The sequence below is a fragment of the Armigeres subalbatus genome, chromosome 3, assembly GCF_024139115.2.
Source record: "Armigeres subalbatus isolate Guangzhou_Male chromosome 3, GZ_Asu_2, whole genome shotgun sequence".
NCBI lineage: Eukaryota > Metazoa > Arthropoda > Insecta > Diptera > Culicidae > Armigeres > Armigeres subalbatus.
In genome coordinates, this window is record NC_085141.1 from 340907307 (window position 1) to 340922868 (window position 15562).

The window sequence follows — 15562 nt, forward strand, 5'->3', positions numbered from 1 at the left end:
AGATGCTCACAATCAGTGCCACTTCGCAGTAAGCAGGAGCGACAGCCATGTGCCACTACACCATGTTTGCACTGGGGATCAAACAAGCAAAGTGACAATTCCGTGGAGAAGGAACGTAAGCAATGTGACGAGTCCACCTTTTGCTGTGCCATCAGAGAGTTCAACCCCGTTTTTACGACCTGTGTGACGTGCTTGACTCGACTCACTCACTTTGATTACGAGGATAATAATTATCGCTTGGATTGAAATGTTTTGATTCGCTGATTGGTGCATCGCGCGAGGCCCACCTCTGATAATAACCGGTCAAATTCCGCTCAGTGACTAACGATTTGAAAAGGACGATATGGGCAACGACATGTGACCACAAGGTAGGGCAATAGCTTCTTAAATATGCACGCAACCCAACCGGCAATAAATTACAATAGTTTACATTTCAACCGGTATGCGCGGTTTACTTGCGGCGCTTGTTAACAAGCTTGGGAAAATGTACTTCTGTGTTAAAGTCAACAAACGAATAAACTGCTTTCAGGCCGTCATCACGCCTCAATCTTCTGATAGTAGCACGCCGATGGCAAGGCCACCGTATTTCGGATGATGAAACCACCACAAATTACATGCGTCTCTACGTGATCTTCTCATCAACGAATCTGATTTTTATCATATCTCAAAGTTGAACTCATTAGGTGCGTCATATGTATTGGAACCGAATTTTACTTATTCAAAGATTTTTCCTATCAATCGATCAATCATGTTAAATCCTCCGACAATGTCAGCGCCCAATGGACAACTTTCATGGCCTCAGGTAAGGTTTCCAACGGCGCATAACTATTTGGGGGTTCCGCTAACATAGTGGCAGTAAGCTAGTAGTGTCGCTTCAAAGCAGGTGACACATTTGCATTCGTCGGCCAAACAGTCTCCATAAGGCATAGCTCCAACCTTCAAGATCCACAAACATTCAAGCGCAACTGGCGCTTATCTGAAAGAAACAAAAAAATGAAAAATTTCAGAAGCCGTCAGTAGCTTATCTGGAATGCTGTTTGTCGACGACGCTATTGTTGCGATTCAACCTTTGAGCAACACATATTGGAACGCCCGCGACTGCCGGATTGAAAATGCCAAAACTTCCCGGAGACAATGTACACACAGTGCTGATTAGGGAGGTGAAAACTTGTAAATGTGTCACGGTCACGCAACGATAGCGAGTGTGATATGGGTTGGAAGGGGAACGTGTTGTTGGTAGGAATTAGTCCGCGGGTGAGATAAAACAATGCACCACGTTTTGTTTGTTTTTTACATCTGATCGTATTGAAATCGATAACTAAGCTTTCTCAGAAGACAATCTACGGTAGACGTTAGATAGCTGCAAGAGTCTAACTGCAATTCGGTGGCTAGAGCTAAACAGGTATCGGACCGATAAGGTCAACGCGATGTCAATATTCATAGCTGGATTGCACTGCATAACCGGAGATGTACTTTTCAACATTTGATGTTAACTGACATCCGTTTAATGCTTGACATACGTAGCAATTATAGAGAGCCATTCCTTAATTCATATGAAGCTTTTTTTATTTATCGTAAGGCTTGTATTGCATGGGTTTCATTATAAGATCTCCTGTTAGCCTTGCAAGTAAATGGCTTGGGATCAGGGATTGAATCCTAAGCGAAAGGACAAAATCTCTTACTTATCATATCGGTATTCACTCACGATATGTAGCGTAGCATATTGCGAGAGACGTTTTTTTGTAAGCTGTTACGATGAAGAACTGATTGGGGGGCCATAGGGTTATTTGTCCTGGGGAAAATTTCCAAAACCCCACTCAGTGCCGTAAGTGTCAAAAGTGGGGTCACGGAACAAAACATTGTCACATGGATGCTGAATGCATGATTTGTGGTGGAACCACGCCAAGGACGCCTGTCCTGTGAGAGAAGATTCCAATAAATTTAAATGTGCCAATTGTGGGGGCAATCATAAATCCAATTTCTGGGAATGCCTTTCACGCAAAAAAGTTTTGAATTCCTGTGCAAAATTTATGACGGGAAATGCCTACCCGTAATGCTGGGTAGATACCTTTACGTGGTGTGTTACGGGGTAAGATCTACCACGGTTACATTGCCAGCTACAGGCAAATCCTGACCCAACGAATACCTTCCTCATTATCCAACTCCGTGGTACTTATGAGGGTGTCGATAAGTCGGTGACCTCTCGTTAAGTAAGTACTACATCAGCACTTCCTTCCTCTCCCTAGTTACGGTGAAGATGGGTGTGGCCAGGAGTAGTAATCCTCATGCTTTTGTTATTTTTGTTTAAGACTGGAATCAGGAATCCTTCTTGATTTCTGATAGCATACTAGATAATAGACCTCTTCATGTTTTCCAAAAGTATCAATCATTCAATCGGTCAGCCCAGCACCACAATTCTTATGCTAAAATAAGTCTCCTGTCAAATTTTCAGCTAATTCGGATAAAATTTCGAGGTGGCTCAAGTCGATTTAGTGTTTTTGGGCTATTTTCAATTTTGGAAAAAATCTAACAAGAGATATAAACGTCGAAAACTATCGCAACAACCTCTATACGGAAGCTTTTGGTGTGCTCTACCAGTCTTGTGAACATTGCGATTCGTTCCGTTCACGTTTTGTCCATGTTAAAGTGATTTTCAAGCTTTTGAGTGCATAAAAATACTGTTTCCCCCAAAAGTCATTGTTCTACAAAATTCTTGAGTTTATGACAAATGATTGTTAATTTATTAAATTATTATTCCTCTTTTTTCCCTGGAAATTTGAGTAATATAATTGCCCATGTGCGATTTACCGTTAAATTCTTAAAAATCAGACGCTGAACATTTGTCATAAATTTGCACGTTAGGATTTCTTCAAGCAAGTTGTTCGAACAAAACATAAATTAAATCATATGATATTTGATGCTAACAACAAACGACTTCCAAATTTTGTTAATTTTATCATATGCCTTCATGCTTTTAACATTGAGTGCATCTTAGTAACAAGTGAAATCGAAGCTTCTTTGTTTGAACAACTTGTTTGAAGAAATCTCAGCGTGCAAATTTATGACAAATGTTCAGCTTCTGATTTTTAAGAATTTAACGGTAAATCGCACATGGGCAATTATATTACTCAAATTTGCAGGGAAAAAAGAGGAACTATAAAATAATAAATTAACAATCATTTGTCATAAACTCAAGAATTTTGTAGAACAAACGACTTTGGGGAAACAGTATTTTTATGCACTTAAAAGCTTGAAAATCACTTTTTACATGGACAAAACGTGAACGGAACGAATCGCAATGTTCACAAGACTGGTAGAGCACACCAAAAGCTTCCGTATAGAGGTTGTTGCGATAGTTTTCGACGTTTATATCTCTTGTTAGATTTTTTCCAAAATTGAAAATAACCCAAAAACACTAAATCGACTTGAGCCACCTCGAAATTTTATCCGAATTAGCTGAAAATTTGCCAGGAGACTTATTTTAGCATAAGAATTGTGATTCTAGGCTGACCGGTTGAATTTTTGATACTTTTTGAAAACATGAAGAGGTCTACTAGATAAGGATCTCAAAAGTAAAACATGAGCATCACTAGTGTCCAATCTACGAATCACACCGTAACAATGCTAATGCTAAAAATGCTAAAAAAAAAATGTGACGGGAAATTCCAATAGAATCCCAGATTCGCCGAGTAAACATATTTCAAACGCTCAAAATTCGCAATCATTTGCCGGTCGAGCAATTCATACCCACCACAATCAATGAACAAATTTTGCTCCTACATCTCACCGGATAACGAGCTGTTCGTCGAATTCTAATTTTTCAAGCACGCCCACCTATCCCGAGCAGCACAAGTCAGACAAAAATGGTTACAGCAACTTGATTGTGACTGAATCTGGTCACATATGAGTTGCATTAACCTATGTGGAACATGCGTGCTGCTAGGGATGCAAGCATCGCTGCAGGCTGGCAAAATTTCATTTCTGAAAATTTACCGACGATGAATGCCACTTAAAAGGAAGCTTCATACAATGTTGAAAGGACGCTTCTGAGACACTTGAAAGAACGCTTCCAAGTCTCTTGAAAGGAGGCTTCCGGGCCTCTCGAAGGGAGGCTTGCCAGCCTCTTGAAAGAAGGCTACCGTGCCTCGTGAAAGGATGCTCTTGAAAAGAGTCTTCAGAGCCTTTTAAAAGAAAGCTCCTGACACTCTTGAAAGGAGGCTTCAAGCCTCTTGAAAGGAGGCTTCCGGGCTCTAGGAAGAAGCTTCCGGGCCTCTTAAAAGGAAGCTTCCGGGCCTTTTGAAAGGAGGCTTCCAGACCTCTTGAGAGGAGTCTTACGGGCCTCTTGAAAGAAAGCGTCCGGGCCTCTTGAAAGGAGGCTTCCGGGCCTCTTGAAAGGAGGCTTCCGGGCCTCTTGAAAGGAGGCTTCCGGGCCTCTTGAAAGGAGGCTTCCGCACCTCTTGAAAGGAGGCTTCCGGGCCTCTTGAAAGGAGGCTTCCGGGCCTCTTGAAAGGAGGCTTCCGGGCCTCTTGAAAGGAGGCTTCCGGGCCTCTTGAAAGGAGGCTTCCGGGCCTCTTGAAAGGAGGCTTCCGGGCCTCTTGAAAGGAGGCTTCCGGGCCTCTTGAAAGGAGGCTTCCGGGCCTCTTGAAAGGAGGCTTCCGGGCCCTCTTGAAAGGGAGGCTTCCGGGCCTCTTGAAAGGAGGCTTCCGGGCCTCTTGAAAGGAGGCTTTCCAGGCCTCTTGAAAGGGAGGCTTCCGTGCCCTCTTGAAAGGAGGCTTCCGTGCCTCTTGAAAGGAGGCTTCCGGGCCTCTTGAAAGGAGGCCTGGGCCTCTTGAAAGGAGGCTTCCGGGCCTCTTGAAAGGAGGCTTCCGGGCCTCTTGAAAGGAGGCTTCCGGGCCTCTTGAAAGGAGGCTTCCGGGCCGCTTGCGGGGGGGGCCGCGGGCCTCTTGAAAGGAGGCTTCCGGGCCTCTTGAAAGGAGGCTTCCGGGCCTCTTGAAAGGAGGCTTCCGGGCCTCTTGAAAGGAGGCTTCCGGGCCTCTTGAAAGGAGGCCGCCTCGCCACTTGAAAGGAGGCTTCCGGGCCTCTTGAAAGGAGGCTTCCGGGCCTCTTGAAAGGAGGCTTCCGGGCCTCTTGAAAGGGGGCTTCCGGGCCTCTTGAAAGGAGGCTTCCGGGCCTCTTGAAAGGAGGCTTCCGGGCCTCTTGAAAGGAGGCTTCCGGGCCTCTTGAAAGGAGGCTTCCGGGCCTCTTGAAAGGAGGCTTCCGGGCCTCTTGAAAGGAGGCCTCTTGAAAAGAGGCTTCCGGGCCTCTTGAAAGGAGGCTTCCAGGCCTCTTGAAAGGAGGCTTCCGGGCCTCTTGAAAGGAGGCTTCTGGGCCTCTTGAAAGCAGGCTTCGGGCCTCTTGAAAGGAGGCTTCGGGCCTCTTGAAAGGAGGCTTCCGGGCCTCTTGAAAGGAGGCTTCCGGGCCTCTTGAAAGGAGGCTTCCGGGCCTCTTGAAAGGAGGCTTCCGGGCCTCTTGAAAGGAGGCTTCTGGCCTCTTGAAAGGAGGCTTCCGGGCCTCTTGGAAGGAGGCTTCCTTGAGGCCTCTTGGAAAGGGAGGCTTCCTGAGCCTCTTGGAAGGAGGCTTCCGAGCCTCTTGAAGGAGGCTTCGAGCCTCTTGGAAGGAGGCTTCCTGAGCCTCTTGGAAGGAGGCTCTTGAAGGAGGCCTGAGCCTCTTGGAAGGAGGCTTCTGAGCCTCTTGGAAGGAGGCTTCCGAGCCTCTTGGAAGGAGGCTGGAGCCTCTTGGAAGGAGGGCTTCCGAGCCTCTTGGAAGGAGGCTTCCAGGCCTCTTGGAAGGAGGCTTCCTGAGCCTCTTGGAAGGAGGCTTCTGAGCCTCTTGGAAGGAGGGCTTCCTGAGCCTCTTGGAAGGAGGCTTCCGAGCCTCTTGGAAGGAGGCTTCCGAGCTCTTGGAAGGAGGCTTCCGAGCCTCTTGGTTGGAGGCTTCCTGAGCCTCTTGGAAGGAGGCTTCCAGGCCTCTTGGAAGGAGGCTTCTGAGCCTCTTGGAAGGAGGCTCGAGCCTCTTGGAAGGAGGCTTCCAGCCTCTTGGAAGGAGGCTTCCAGGCCTCTTGGAAGGAGGCTTCCGAGCCTCTTGGAAGGAGGCTTCCTGAGCCTCTTGGAAGGAGGCTTCCTGAGCCTCTTGGAAGGAGGCTTGAGCCTCTTGGAAGGAGGCTTCTGAGGCCTCTTGGAAGGAGGCTTCCTGAGCCTCTTGGAAGGAGGCTTCCGAGCCTCTTGGAAGGAGGCTTCCGAGGCCTCTTGGAAGGAGGCTTCCAGGCCTCTTGGAAGGAGGCTTCTGAGCCTCTTGGAAGGAGGCTTCCGAGCCTCTTGGAAGGAGGCTTCCTGAGCCTCTTGGAAGGAGGCTTGAGCCTCTTGGAAGGAGGCTTCCTGAGCCTCTTGGAAGGAGGCTTCCTGAGCCTCTTGAACGAGGCTTCCGAGCCTCTTGGAAGGAGGCTTCCGAGCCTCTTGGAAGGAGGCTTCCGAGCCTCTTGGAAGGAGGCTTCCGAGCCTCTTGGAAGGAGGCTTCCGAGCCTCTAGGAAGGAGGCAGCCGAGGTTTCTGAGATTATTGGCAGGAGCCTTCCGAGCTTCTTGAAAGGAGGCTTCCAAGCTTATTGCCACGAAGCTACTTAGTTTTTCGGAAAACAGGATACATGTCTCAAGTGGATGCTTCAGAACCTTTAGATTTTTTATTTTCCGGAAGCATATTATTCAATTTTTTTTTCTCGATCAGGCAGATTGCATTGATTTTTTTTTTATTTGTTCATTTGACGTTTTGTCCTTATGAACTTTTGTCCCACATCCCTTCATATTCTGCTTTGCTTGGGGTAGACAGGATTCAAAAGTCTTTGAACTACTGACCGCCATGCATATTATGCATAATACAAAGATTTGGAATAAGATTTTTTTGTATGTTTTCTTTGGAATGTATTACAAATCCGCCATTACGCATTTTTGTGCCAGGTACCCCCTGGGGCCAGCAAACGTACCCCCAGGGGTACATTTACCGCTGATTTAGCCGAAAGGGTCATTTGGCCGAAAGGGTCATTTGGCCGAAAGGGTCATTTGACCAAACTGGTCATTAGGCCGAAATGGTCATTTGGCCGAATAGGACATTTGGCCGAAGAGGTCATTTAGCCGAATAGTTCATTTGAAAAGTGAGAAATTAGGAATGAGAAGACAGACGTCTCTCTTCTCACTCTTCATTTTTCTCTCTCACTCTCGGCCAAATGACCCTCTCGGACAAATGATACTTCCGGCCAAATGACACTTTCGGCCAAATAACCCTTTCGGCCTAATGACTGTTTCGGCCAAATAACCCTTTCGGCCAAACGACCCTTTCGACCTAATGACCCTTTCGGCCAAATTACTCTTTCGGCCAAACGACCGTTTCGGCCAAATGACCCTTTCGGCCAAATGACCCTTTCGGCCAAACGACCCTTTCGGCCACATGACCCTTTCGGCCAAAAGATCCTTTCGGCCAAACGACCCTTTCGGCCAAATGATCCTTTCGACCAAATTACCCTTTCGGCCAAACGACCCTTTCGGTCAAATGACCCTTTCGGCCAAATGACCCTTTCGGCCAAATAACCCTTTCGGCCAAACGACCCTTTCGGCCAAATGACCTTTTTAGCCAAAAGATCCTTTCCGCCAAACGACCCTTTCGGTCAAATAACCCTTTCGGCCAAATAACCCTTTCGGCCAAACGACCCTTTCGGCCAAATGACCCTTTCGGCAAAATGACCCTTTCGGCCAAACGACCCTTTCGGCCAAATAAGCCTTTCAGCCAAACGACCCTTTCGGCCAAACGCCCCTTCGGCCAAATAACCATTTCGGCCAAACGACCCTTCGGCCAAATATCCCTTTCGGCCAAATGACCCTTTTGGCCAAAAGATCCTTTCGGCCAAACGACCCTTTCGGTCTAATGACCCTTTCGGCCAAATTACCCTTTCGGTCAAATGACCCTTTCGGCCAAATGACCCTTTCGGCCAAACAACCCTTTCGGTCAAATGACACACACGAGTTGGGAACAGCTTTCATAGTGATGGGTGATATACAAAGGCGCGTGATCGGGAGGTGGCCGATCAATAAGAGCATGTGCAGGTTGAGGATCAAATGCCGGTAATTCGACTTCAGCATAATCAACGTTCATAGTCCACACTCCGGAAGCACTGATGATGATAAGGACGCATTCTACACGCAGCTGGAACATGAGTACGACAGCTGCCCAAGCCACGACGTCAATTTCATTGATAAACTATTGCTTCAATTTCATTGAAACTTTTCATCATTTACGATAAACTATTGAAAATTTCATTTTTTGTCCTACCCAGTAAAAATATCAGAACCAACCAATCCCGTTCATGCATTCCCAACACGGACATCAGAATAGTGTAAGTTTCAGAGGCCTTTCGACCCATCGTTTAAGTTTATCTGGGTATAAAAAGACCCGTGTGTCGCGCCCGCGCATCATCCATGTTCGAGGATCTATGATCAGTGGTCATGGAGAGGGATCAGAACGATGGCGTCGGTAGTGATCCCAGCATCGACGACGGTAGTTTCTTCATCTGTAGCGGTTCAGAAAGCTGCTTTCCCGCGCGCGCGAGCTATTTCATTCGCAACATTCGGACTATCTGTTGCTTGTTTCGCAACGATGGCGTCTATGGCGGTCATGGCAAGCGCGGTGTAGTAAATTTTTGTATTTTTTTACAGTATCTCGCTCTGACGCACGCTTGTAATTCTGCTACCTTCACCAAGCAATTATGATTGGCACAAAATTGTAGTTCTGGGAAGAATCGATTTTTTTTCATAATGCTCGAGCATCCTTACCAGTCACTAACAGCAACAAAACCAAATCATCTTTAAATAAAATTTCATATTCTGTTACTGATGCCATACATGCGAATAAATTGTTGCAGCGTCTCCCTCCGATGCGCGCGCGTAATGCTGTTACGGACTGCCGGTCGCAACCAACGAGACGGACGCAATGAGAAAACAGAACTGTGCAATAAAAATCCTATTCGACTAAATGCCAATGTCATATTAGAAATTTGGAGACAGTACTCGTCGATAGCAAATCCTTCCGCACGCGATGGCATATGAGCAAGTCAAACCACCTTCCTTTTGCCAGTGGAGATATATCAGCTTCCACACTGATATTCTTCCCTCCCCCTTCATACAGGAGCTTGGCAGAAGGAAGGTCGTGTGATATGTGCCATCACAAATATTGCCCTCCGCTCGCTTTCAAATCGACTTCTATAAAAACATTCTTCATGCCTGCCGTATCCTAACGGAACTATCAATTCTATACTTTCGCCTCTAATGCTATCATGAACATGTACGTCCAAGTTTGGAAGATGATATTAGCATTTCTATATCATTGTAAATCGTTTAACTTCACGTAGAAGTAACACACACGAAATCATTAATTTAGTATATATTTATATCAAACTTTTCAGACAGGTTTGGGGAACGTAAAGAAGAGTTTTCGGAGCATCCGGAAGATCTTCCGAAGGAATTTCTGGATGAGCATCCGGAAGATCTTTCGAAGGAATTCCTGGAGGAACTTCCGGAAGAAATCTTCGAGAAACTTCCGGAGGAATTTCTCTTGGAACTTACGGAAGAATTCCTGGAAGAACTTCCGGATGAATTTTTGGAGCAACTTCTGGAAGTTGCTCGGGGGTCTGGAAGAAATCCGGGAGAAATTCCTATTGGAGCTTTTTGAAGTATACCAAGGGGAGCTTTCGGAGGAATACCTGGAGGATTTCCTGAAATAAATTGCGGAGGAAGTCCTGGGGAAACTTGCGGAGGAATTCTTTGATGAACTTCTGGAGAAATTCCTGGATAGTTGGTTAGCGGTTTTGCGTGCGATCAGCGCTTTAGTACAATCCGGATCAAATTTAGCACAAACCGCGAACTCATCCGCAATCCGGACCGGATACATTTTGCGCCGGCCTTAAGACTCATGTCATGTCTCTGGGTTTGAGATTAGCTTTCACTGATGATTGCCAATCGATTACACGTTATACGCCACCGTAGCAGAAATGTACTCCTTTATTACTACCGACGGCTTCGTCGTCGTCAGCATCAGTAGTGCTCAAGTGAAGTTTTCTCGCAACTTTCGAACTATCGGTTGCCTGTTTCGCTTCTATGGCGTCTGTTGCGGTCGTAGCAACAACGCTGAAGAACCGTCGGCTGGCAATCATTGAAAGCAGCTTTCAAGCCGAAAGACGCATTATTGGAAATTAATCGGTTCTTCTCAGGACCACAATTCTATACAAGGAAAGGTTGAGCCGAAATAGGTTTTAGTTTTTTTAAAGTGCAAATTAATCGCTTAGCGTCGGTAGCAGAATCACGAACGCGCGTCTGAGGAATATGCTGCAAAAATTAATTCGCGTGGATGGCATCAGTAGCAGTCAAGTGAAACTTTCTCTCAAAATTCTCATTTGGTTTTGCTACTGTTTTTGATAAGGAAGACGCATTATTGAAAATAAATCGGTTCTTTTCAAGAAGTTGGTCTTGAAAAGAACCGATTTATTTTCAATAATGCGTCTTCCTTATCACAAACAATAGCGAAACCAAATGAGAATTTCGAGAGAAAGTTTCACTTGACTAAACAAAAGAAGCTGATCGGAGAAAAAGTTTCTTCGATATACAGTCGCTTAGCTACGGCAGGAACATCACAACAATGCCCTTACGTTTTCCAGCGTCTTCTTCGTTCACAACTCTTCTGATTTTTTTTAAACTTATACATCAAAGACACATAAGAGTAAAATCAGTATACTGATTAGTGATTCAGTTTCATTCCAAATTTTCGAGCACTATTCTATTTTGAATCTGGAGCAAACTATTGTAGGGTGCTGTCAATACGATACACCGCGCGGCTGTTGTAATGTTTCTAAAAGGGGCTGTCAATGTACTACGTGGACAGTTTAGGGGGAGGGGAGGTGTATGGCGAATGTCCACGGTTCATACAATTTTTTGAGAATTTATGTGAGCAGTTGTCCACGCTGTGGGAGGGGGGTATATAATGCTGACCAAAACCTCACCTGTCATAAGACGAGTTTATACAATCCCATTGAATTCCACCACTTAATTGTATCTTGACAGATACGTATTTCGACCTCAACAGTAAGGCCGTCTTCAGTGTCTCGTACTTGACTCGACCTACGAGACACTGAAGACGGCCTTACTGTTGAGGTCGAAATACGTATCTGTCAAGATACAATTAAGCGGTGGAATTCAATGGGATTGTATAAACTCGTCTTATGACAGGTGAAAACATTCCACTAAAAAGCTCAAAATAGTTTTCTTATGACCAAAACCTGTCCACGTGGTATATGGACAGCCCAAAAGCGCATTTGCACGAAATTCCACGCGGCGTTCCGTGGTCGAAAGGAACAACCGCACCTAGGAAACGCCGTAATGCTAATTTTGGGCAAATGCGTTAATAGACTAAATTCGCTGGTTTTCACAGCAGTTTTTCTCTCATGTTTTTGAAACTTTCAATTAAATGAAATAATTATGTTGTATTCATACACCAAAATAATTGGAAAATATTTGAATCTCGTGGTTCAAATCTGCAGAAAATAGAACTGAGCGTTAAACCAGTTTTAAGTTTTTGACAGTTGACTGGTATAAAAAAAATAAATCTAGAGCTACTGCTGGGGAAATGAATGTTTCAGCTTTATATTCGAAATGACAGCTCCGAAAAATTTGAATCATTTCTGATTTTGCTCTAAGAAGGTAAGCCCGAGGGACGCTTCTTCATAAGGCTCTATCACTTTTACGGTTTCAAAGAGAAGAATTAATCTGAGTAACTGACACGTCACGCAACGCAATCTGACGTGGACACTCTGCGGTCAAAGATTGCAGAATTCGCTTCATCTTCATTGCTTCATTCATGCAAGCCCTGAATGCAACATATCGTGAGCAGTGTTGTCCTACACTCTGTGCAAAAAAATCTGCTCTTTGATTTTACTCTATCTAAACGATTTTATAATCTTAGCTAAGTAGGTGTAACTAATAGAGGGATATTTGAATTTTCTAAATGCCATATCAAACTATTGAAAAAATGCACACCATGGTGCCACAGGAGCACATTTCTTATTTCTATACCATCCAACAAATTACTAACAGCGATAAGACGTCGAAGTGTGAAAGAATATTTCGTCGATAATAATCCTGTCGTAGCCTGTAGTGCCGTGGGAATTGTTTTTTACCTAATCTAGAATTTATATTCGTTGTCCTTTCTCCATATCTCTTGTAGATAGTTTTTAATCAGAAGTTGAAAAATATCCGCCAAACATTAATTCTAGTCTAAACAAGCAAAACAATGGCAGTAATAAAAACCGAAATCTCAGCAACAGCACCATCCATAAACCACAATCGAGATACTTCCCGAGCGGCAAGCGCAGGAGCCAAAGTCGTAAATTTTATGGTGTCAATAGTCCGGTTATCATCCACTTTTTAGTACGAAGCCATGCTCTTCAACAGTACTGAACAGCCTCGATCTATTATTGTAGTGCCAAGCCAGCAAACGCTGCATGCTGCTTAACGACGACCGACCGACCGTGGTGTTATCATCCGAGCTGAGATGGGTGGGCAGTTAACCATCGTCGTTGCTATCATCACAAGGAGCGTGCGTAATCACAGCTCGGATGAACCATTATGCAACGGTATTTCTCCTGACTGCAAAAAAGATCTGCTTTTATTTGAAGATTTCGTAACACTTCTGCGGCGATAACTTGGACGCCATTCTTAATCACGCGGTCTGTTCCGATTTCGATTGCACAAGGCTATCACAAGGCCATTCGCCACTATCAGGCCATTAGTGCCACCACTTCAACAGCACTGCTTCGAAAGCAGTAAATTTCAATCGATTTTTCTAAAGCGGATTCTAGGCGGATCGTTCAACTGTGTACATATAGGCAACTGCAATGCGTAGCGAGGTCCATTTCACTTCAACCAGCCGAGTCACGAGCATTTGATAAGCCGAGCACTAGAACTGATAACTTTGTTTTTCACCGTTACGTCGCTTAAAAACGTGTATGTAGCATGCGAGATGGCGTAACACTCAACAATCGTTCGACCCGTTGTTTAGAATAGCGGCAGCGTCTTCAAATAGAGTACTTATTAGTTGGATGATGATACGGAGAACCAGGTCAAGCGAAAGTTGACCCGGGACTGAGTCTAGACGTTCAACTGATTCGCTTCTTGTGGGTTTTTAATTTCAGTCTTGTTTCTGTTCACTTGCAGAGTAAACGATGAAGAAGTCAACGCTTGACACCATATCGATCCTGCTGGCGGAGCTCGTGGGGACAGCTCTTCTGGTATTCCTAGGATGTATGGGCTGTGTTGGAGGACTCGGCTGGAAGCCAACCCACTTTGAGTCATGCTTCAACTTCGGCATTGTGGTCATGCTTATTATCCAGGTCTTCGGATGCATCTCTGGCAGTCACATCAACCCATCCGTAACGGTTGCAGCATGGGTCTACGAAATGATCTCCACCAAGGTAATTGAATCTTCTCCGTCAGTTTTGATCACCGATCTGACATCTGTTGCATTACTTCTTTCCAGATGGCTATCGGCTACTTCATTGCCCAGTTAATAGGAGGTTTCATGGGCTTCGGTATGCTTAAGATGCTCACTCCGGCGGCTGTGTTCTCGGAAGCTCTTGAAAAGGGTGCCGGATTCTGTGTAACCTTCCCAAATTCTTCAATTACGATACTACAAGCTTTGGGCATCGAGTTCCTTGCCACCGCCGTTCTGATTCTGGTATGCTGCGGAGTGTGGGATCCTCGCAACAAGAAACTGCACGATTCTGTCCCAATCAAGTTCGGTCTCACCATCGGATGTCTGGCTACCGCTGCGGTATGAGTACAAATCCCACTAACATAAAACGCAAATCACTCATTCAATCTCATCTTCCAAACTAACAGGGACCCTACACTGGAGCCAGCATGAACCCAGCCCGTTCTCTCGGACCCGTCCTGTGGAACGGCAACTGGACGGCACACTGGATCTACTGGGTTGGACCACTGACGGCGGCTTTCACCATTGCTTTCGTGTTCAAGACGGTATTCAGGCGCGAGGTTCCCGAGCCAGAGTACAACCGCGAACTGACCGCACTCAATACCGAAAAGTAAAAGAATGCTCAGACCTCACAACCCCTCTCCCCTTCCCGGAAGTTAGATCTTCATCAATAGTGCCACTGAAATTAGAATGCCAAAATAATAGCTTGGAAGCTTGGAAAATGTCCAGTTTTATGTTCAGAAAGAGAAAAAAGCTTGTAGGAATTTGAAAAGTGTAGATAGTAATAATTTAGATCTTAAGAATCTTGAGGATGTATGCAGGATGTTATATTTTATGAAGAGTTTAATGAATACGCGGAATAAAGTTGTCGAAATAAAGTAAAACTTTCCCAGCTTTCAATACTCAGCTTGCATGCTCTATTTACAAATAGGCAGTAATATTATTCCAATTTTCAGGTCACCCCTGCTCGACAAGGAACCAACCTTGGAATTGGCAGTTTGAAAAACTGAATTTCCACAAAGCTGTTCCAGTCATTTCTATCTTCGGGCTAAAGTCGTACCGTTCGTCGTAACGTAATCTGTCTTCTTTGATCTACCTCGACTACAAATAAGAAATCCAGAACTCATGACATTCCACGATGTTCCCGCTCTCTAGGTATGGGTCTCCACGGAAGTGACCCTGATGACTCCGAGTATTCTTAGTATTCCTGTTACATTCCAAAAAATTGCGACCAAAGATTTTTTTTAGTTAAATTTTATTGTCAGAATACGTTCATTATACGAAATTAAAACGATTTGGCCGAAAAATTACAAAATTTATCAGCTTCCGTACGCGTACAACGAAGCTGACTTTTATTCCTCGTACTTAGATGTGCATGCTATTTTCTCGGTTGGTTACTGAAGTCCCCTGAAGAACGTTTTCATGATATTTAATCAAACTCATTATTTCCAAGGGCGTCATTATAAAAGCTACCACTATGGTTTCACAAGACTAACAGAATTTCTATGCACCTTCCATGCTCACCATAATGGCGAATGCAATGAACAGTTTGACAAGAACTGTTTCCTGACAATGAGCTGGAATTTCCGTCATCCCAGATACCAACGACACATCTATTTTTTCATTCTTTAATTATATTAATATCGTGAAATAATCAATTCTTTCGTTACCGGCGGGTAACTTTTGTATACTTTTGGTTGGTTCGAGCGTGATGAAGATTTTGTCAGATTTTTTTTTACGGTTGGTTTAAAATCTTGCGTTGGGTGGTCGAAACGCAAGCCAAAAGAATGTCCGCCTTGCCCAGTGCGAAACAACATTTAAAGGTGTTCAGACCGCATCGTGCTTTCGTGCTGTGCGGTTCTTTCTCTCTTTGCGGAAGGAAGTTTTTAATACTACCCGAAGCTATTTTAATTTCAACGGTGCTTCTTAGCGCTATTTGTACCCACTGATCCCGTTACGATCTTTGCAAGGACCCGTGCCTTCGTTTTACGTTGGACCCGTTTG

At 44.8% G+C, this 15562-nt stretch overlaps 1 protein-coding gene across 1 annotated transcript in view; it reads left to right on the forward strand.

Annotated features, from left to right (window-relative positions):
- LOC134222779 (uncharacterized) overlaps positions 1–14442 on the forward strand; it is a 203783-nt gene extending 189341 nt beyond the window's left edge. Inside the window, exons 7-9 of the mRNA XM_062701935.1 lie at positions 13287–13538; positions 13604–13897; positions 13966–14442. Coding sequence (XP_062557919.1) covers positions 13287–13538; positions 13604–13897; positions 13966–14172 — 753 coding nt within the window. The 3' untranslated portion in view covers positions 14173–14442. The remainder of the gene's footprint in view (positions 1–13286; positions 13539–13603; positions 13898–13965) is intronic.
- The last annotated feature ends 1120 nt before the right edge of the window (positions 14443–15562 follow it).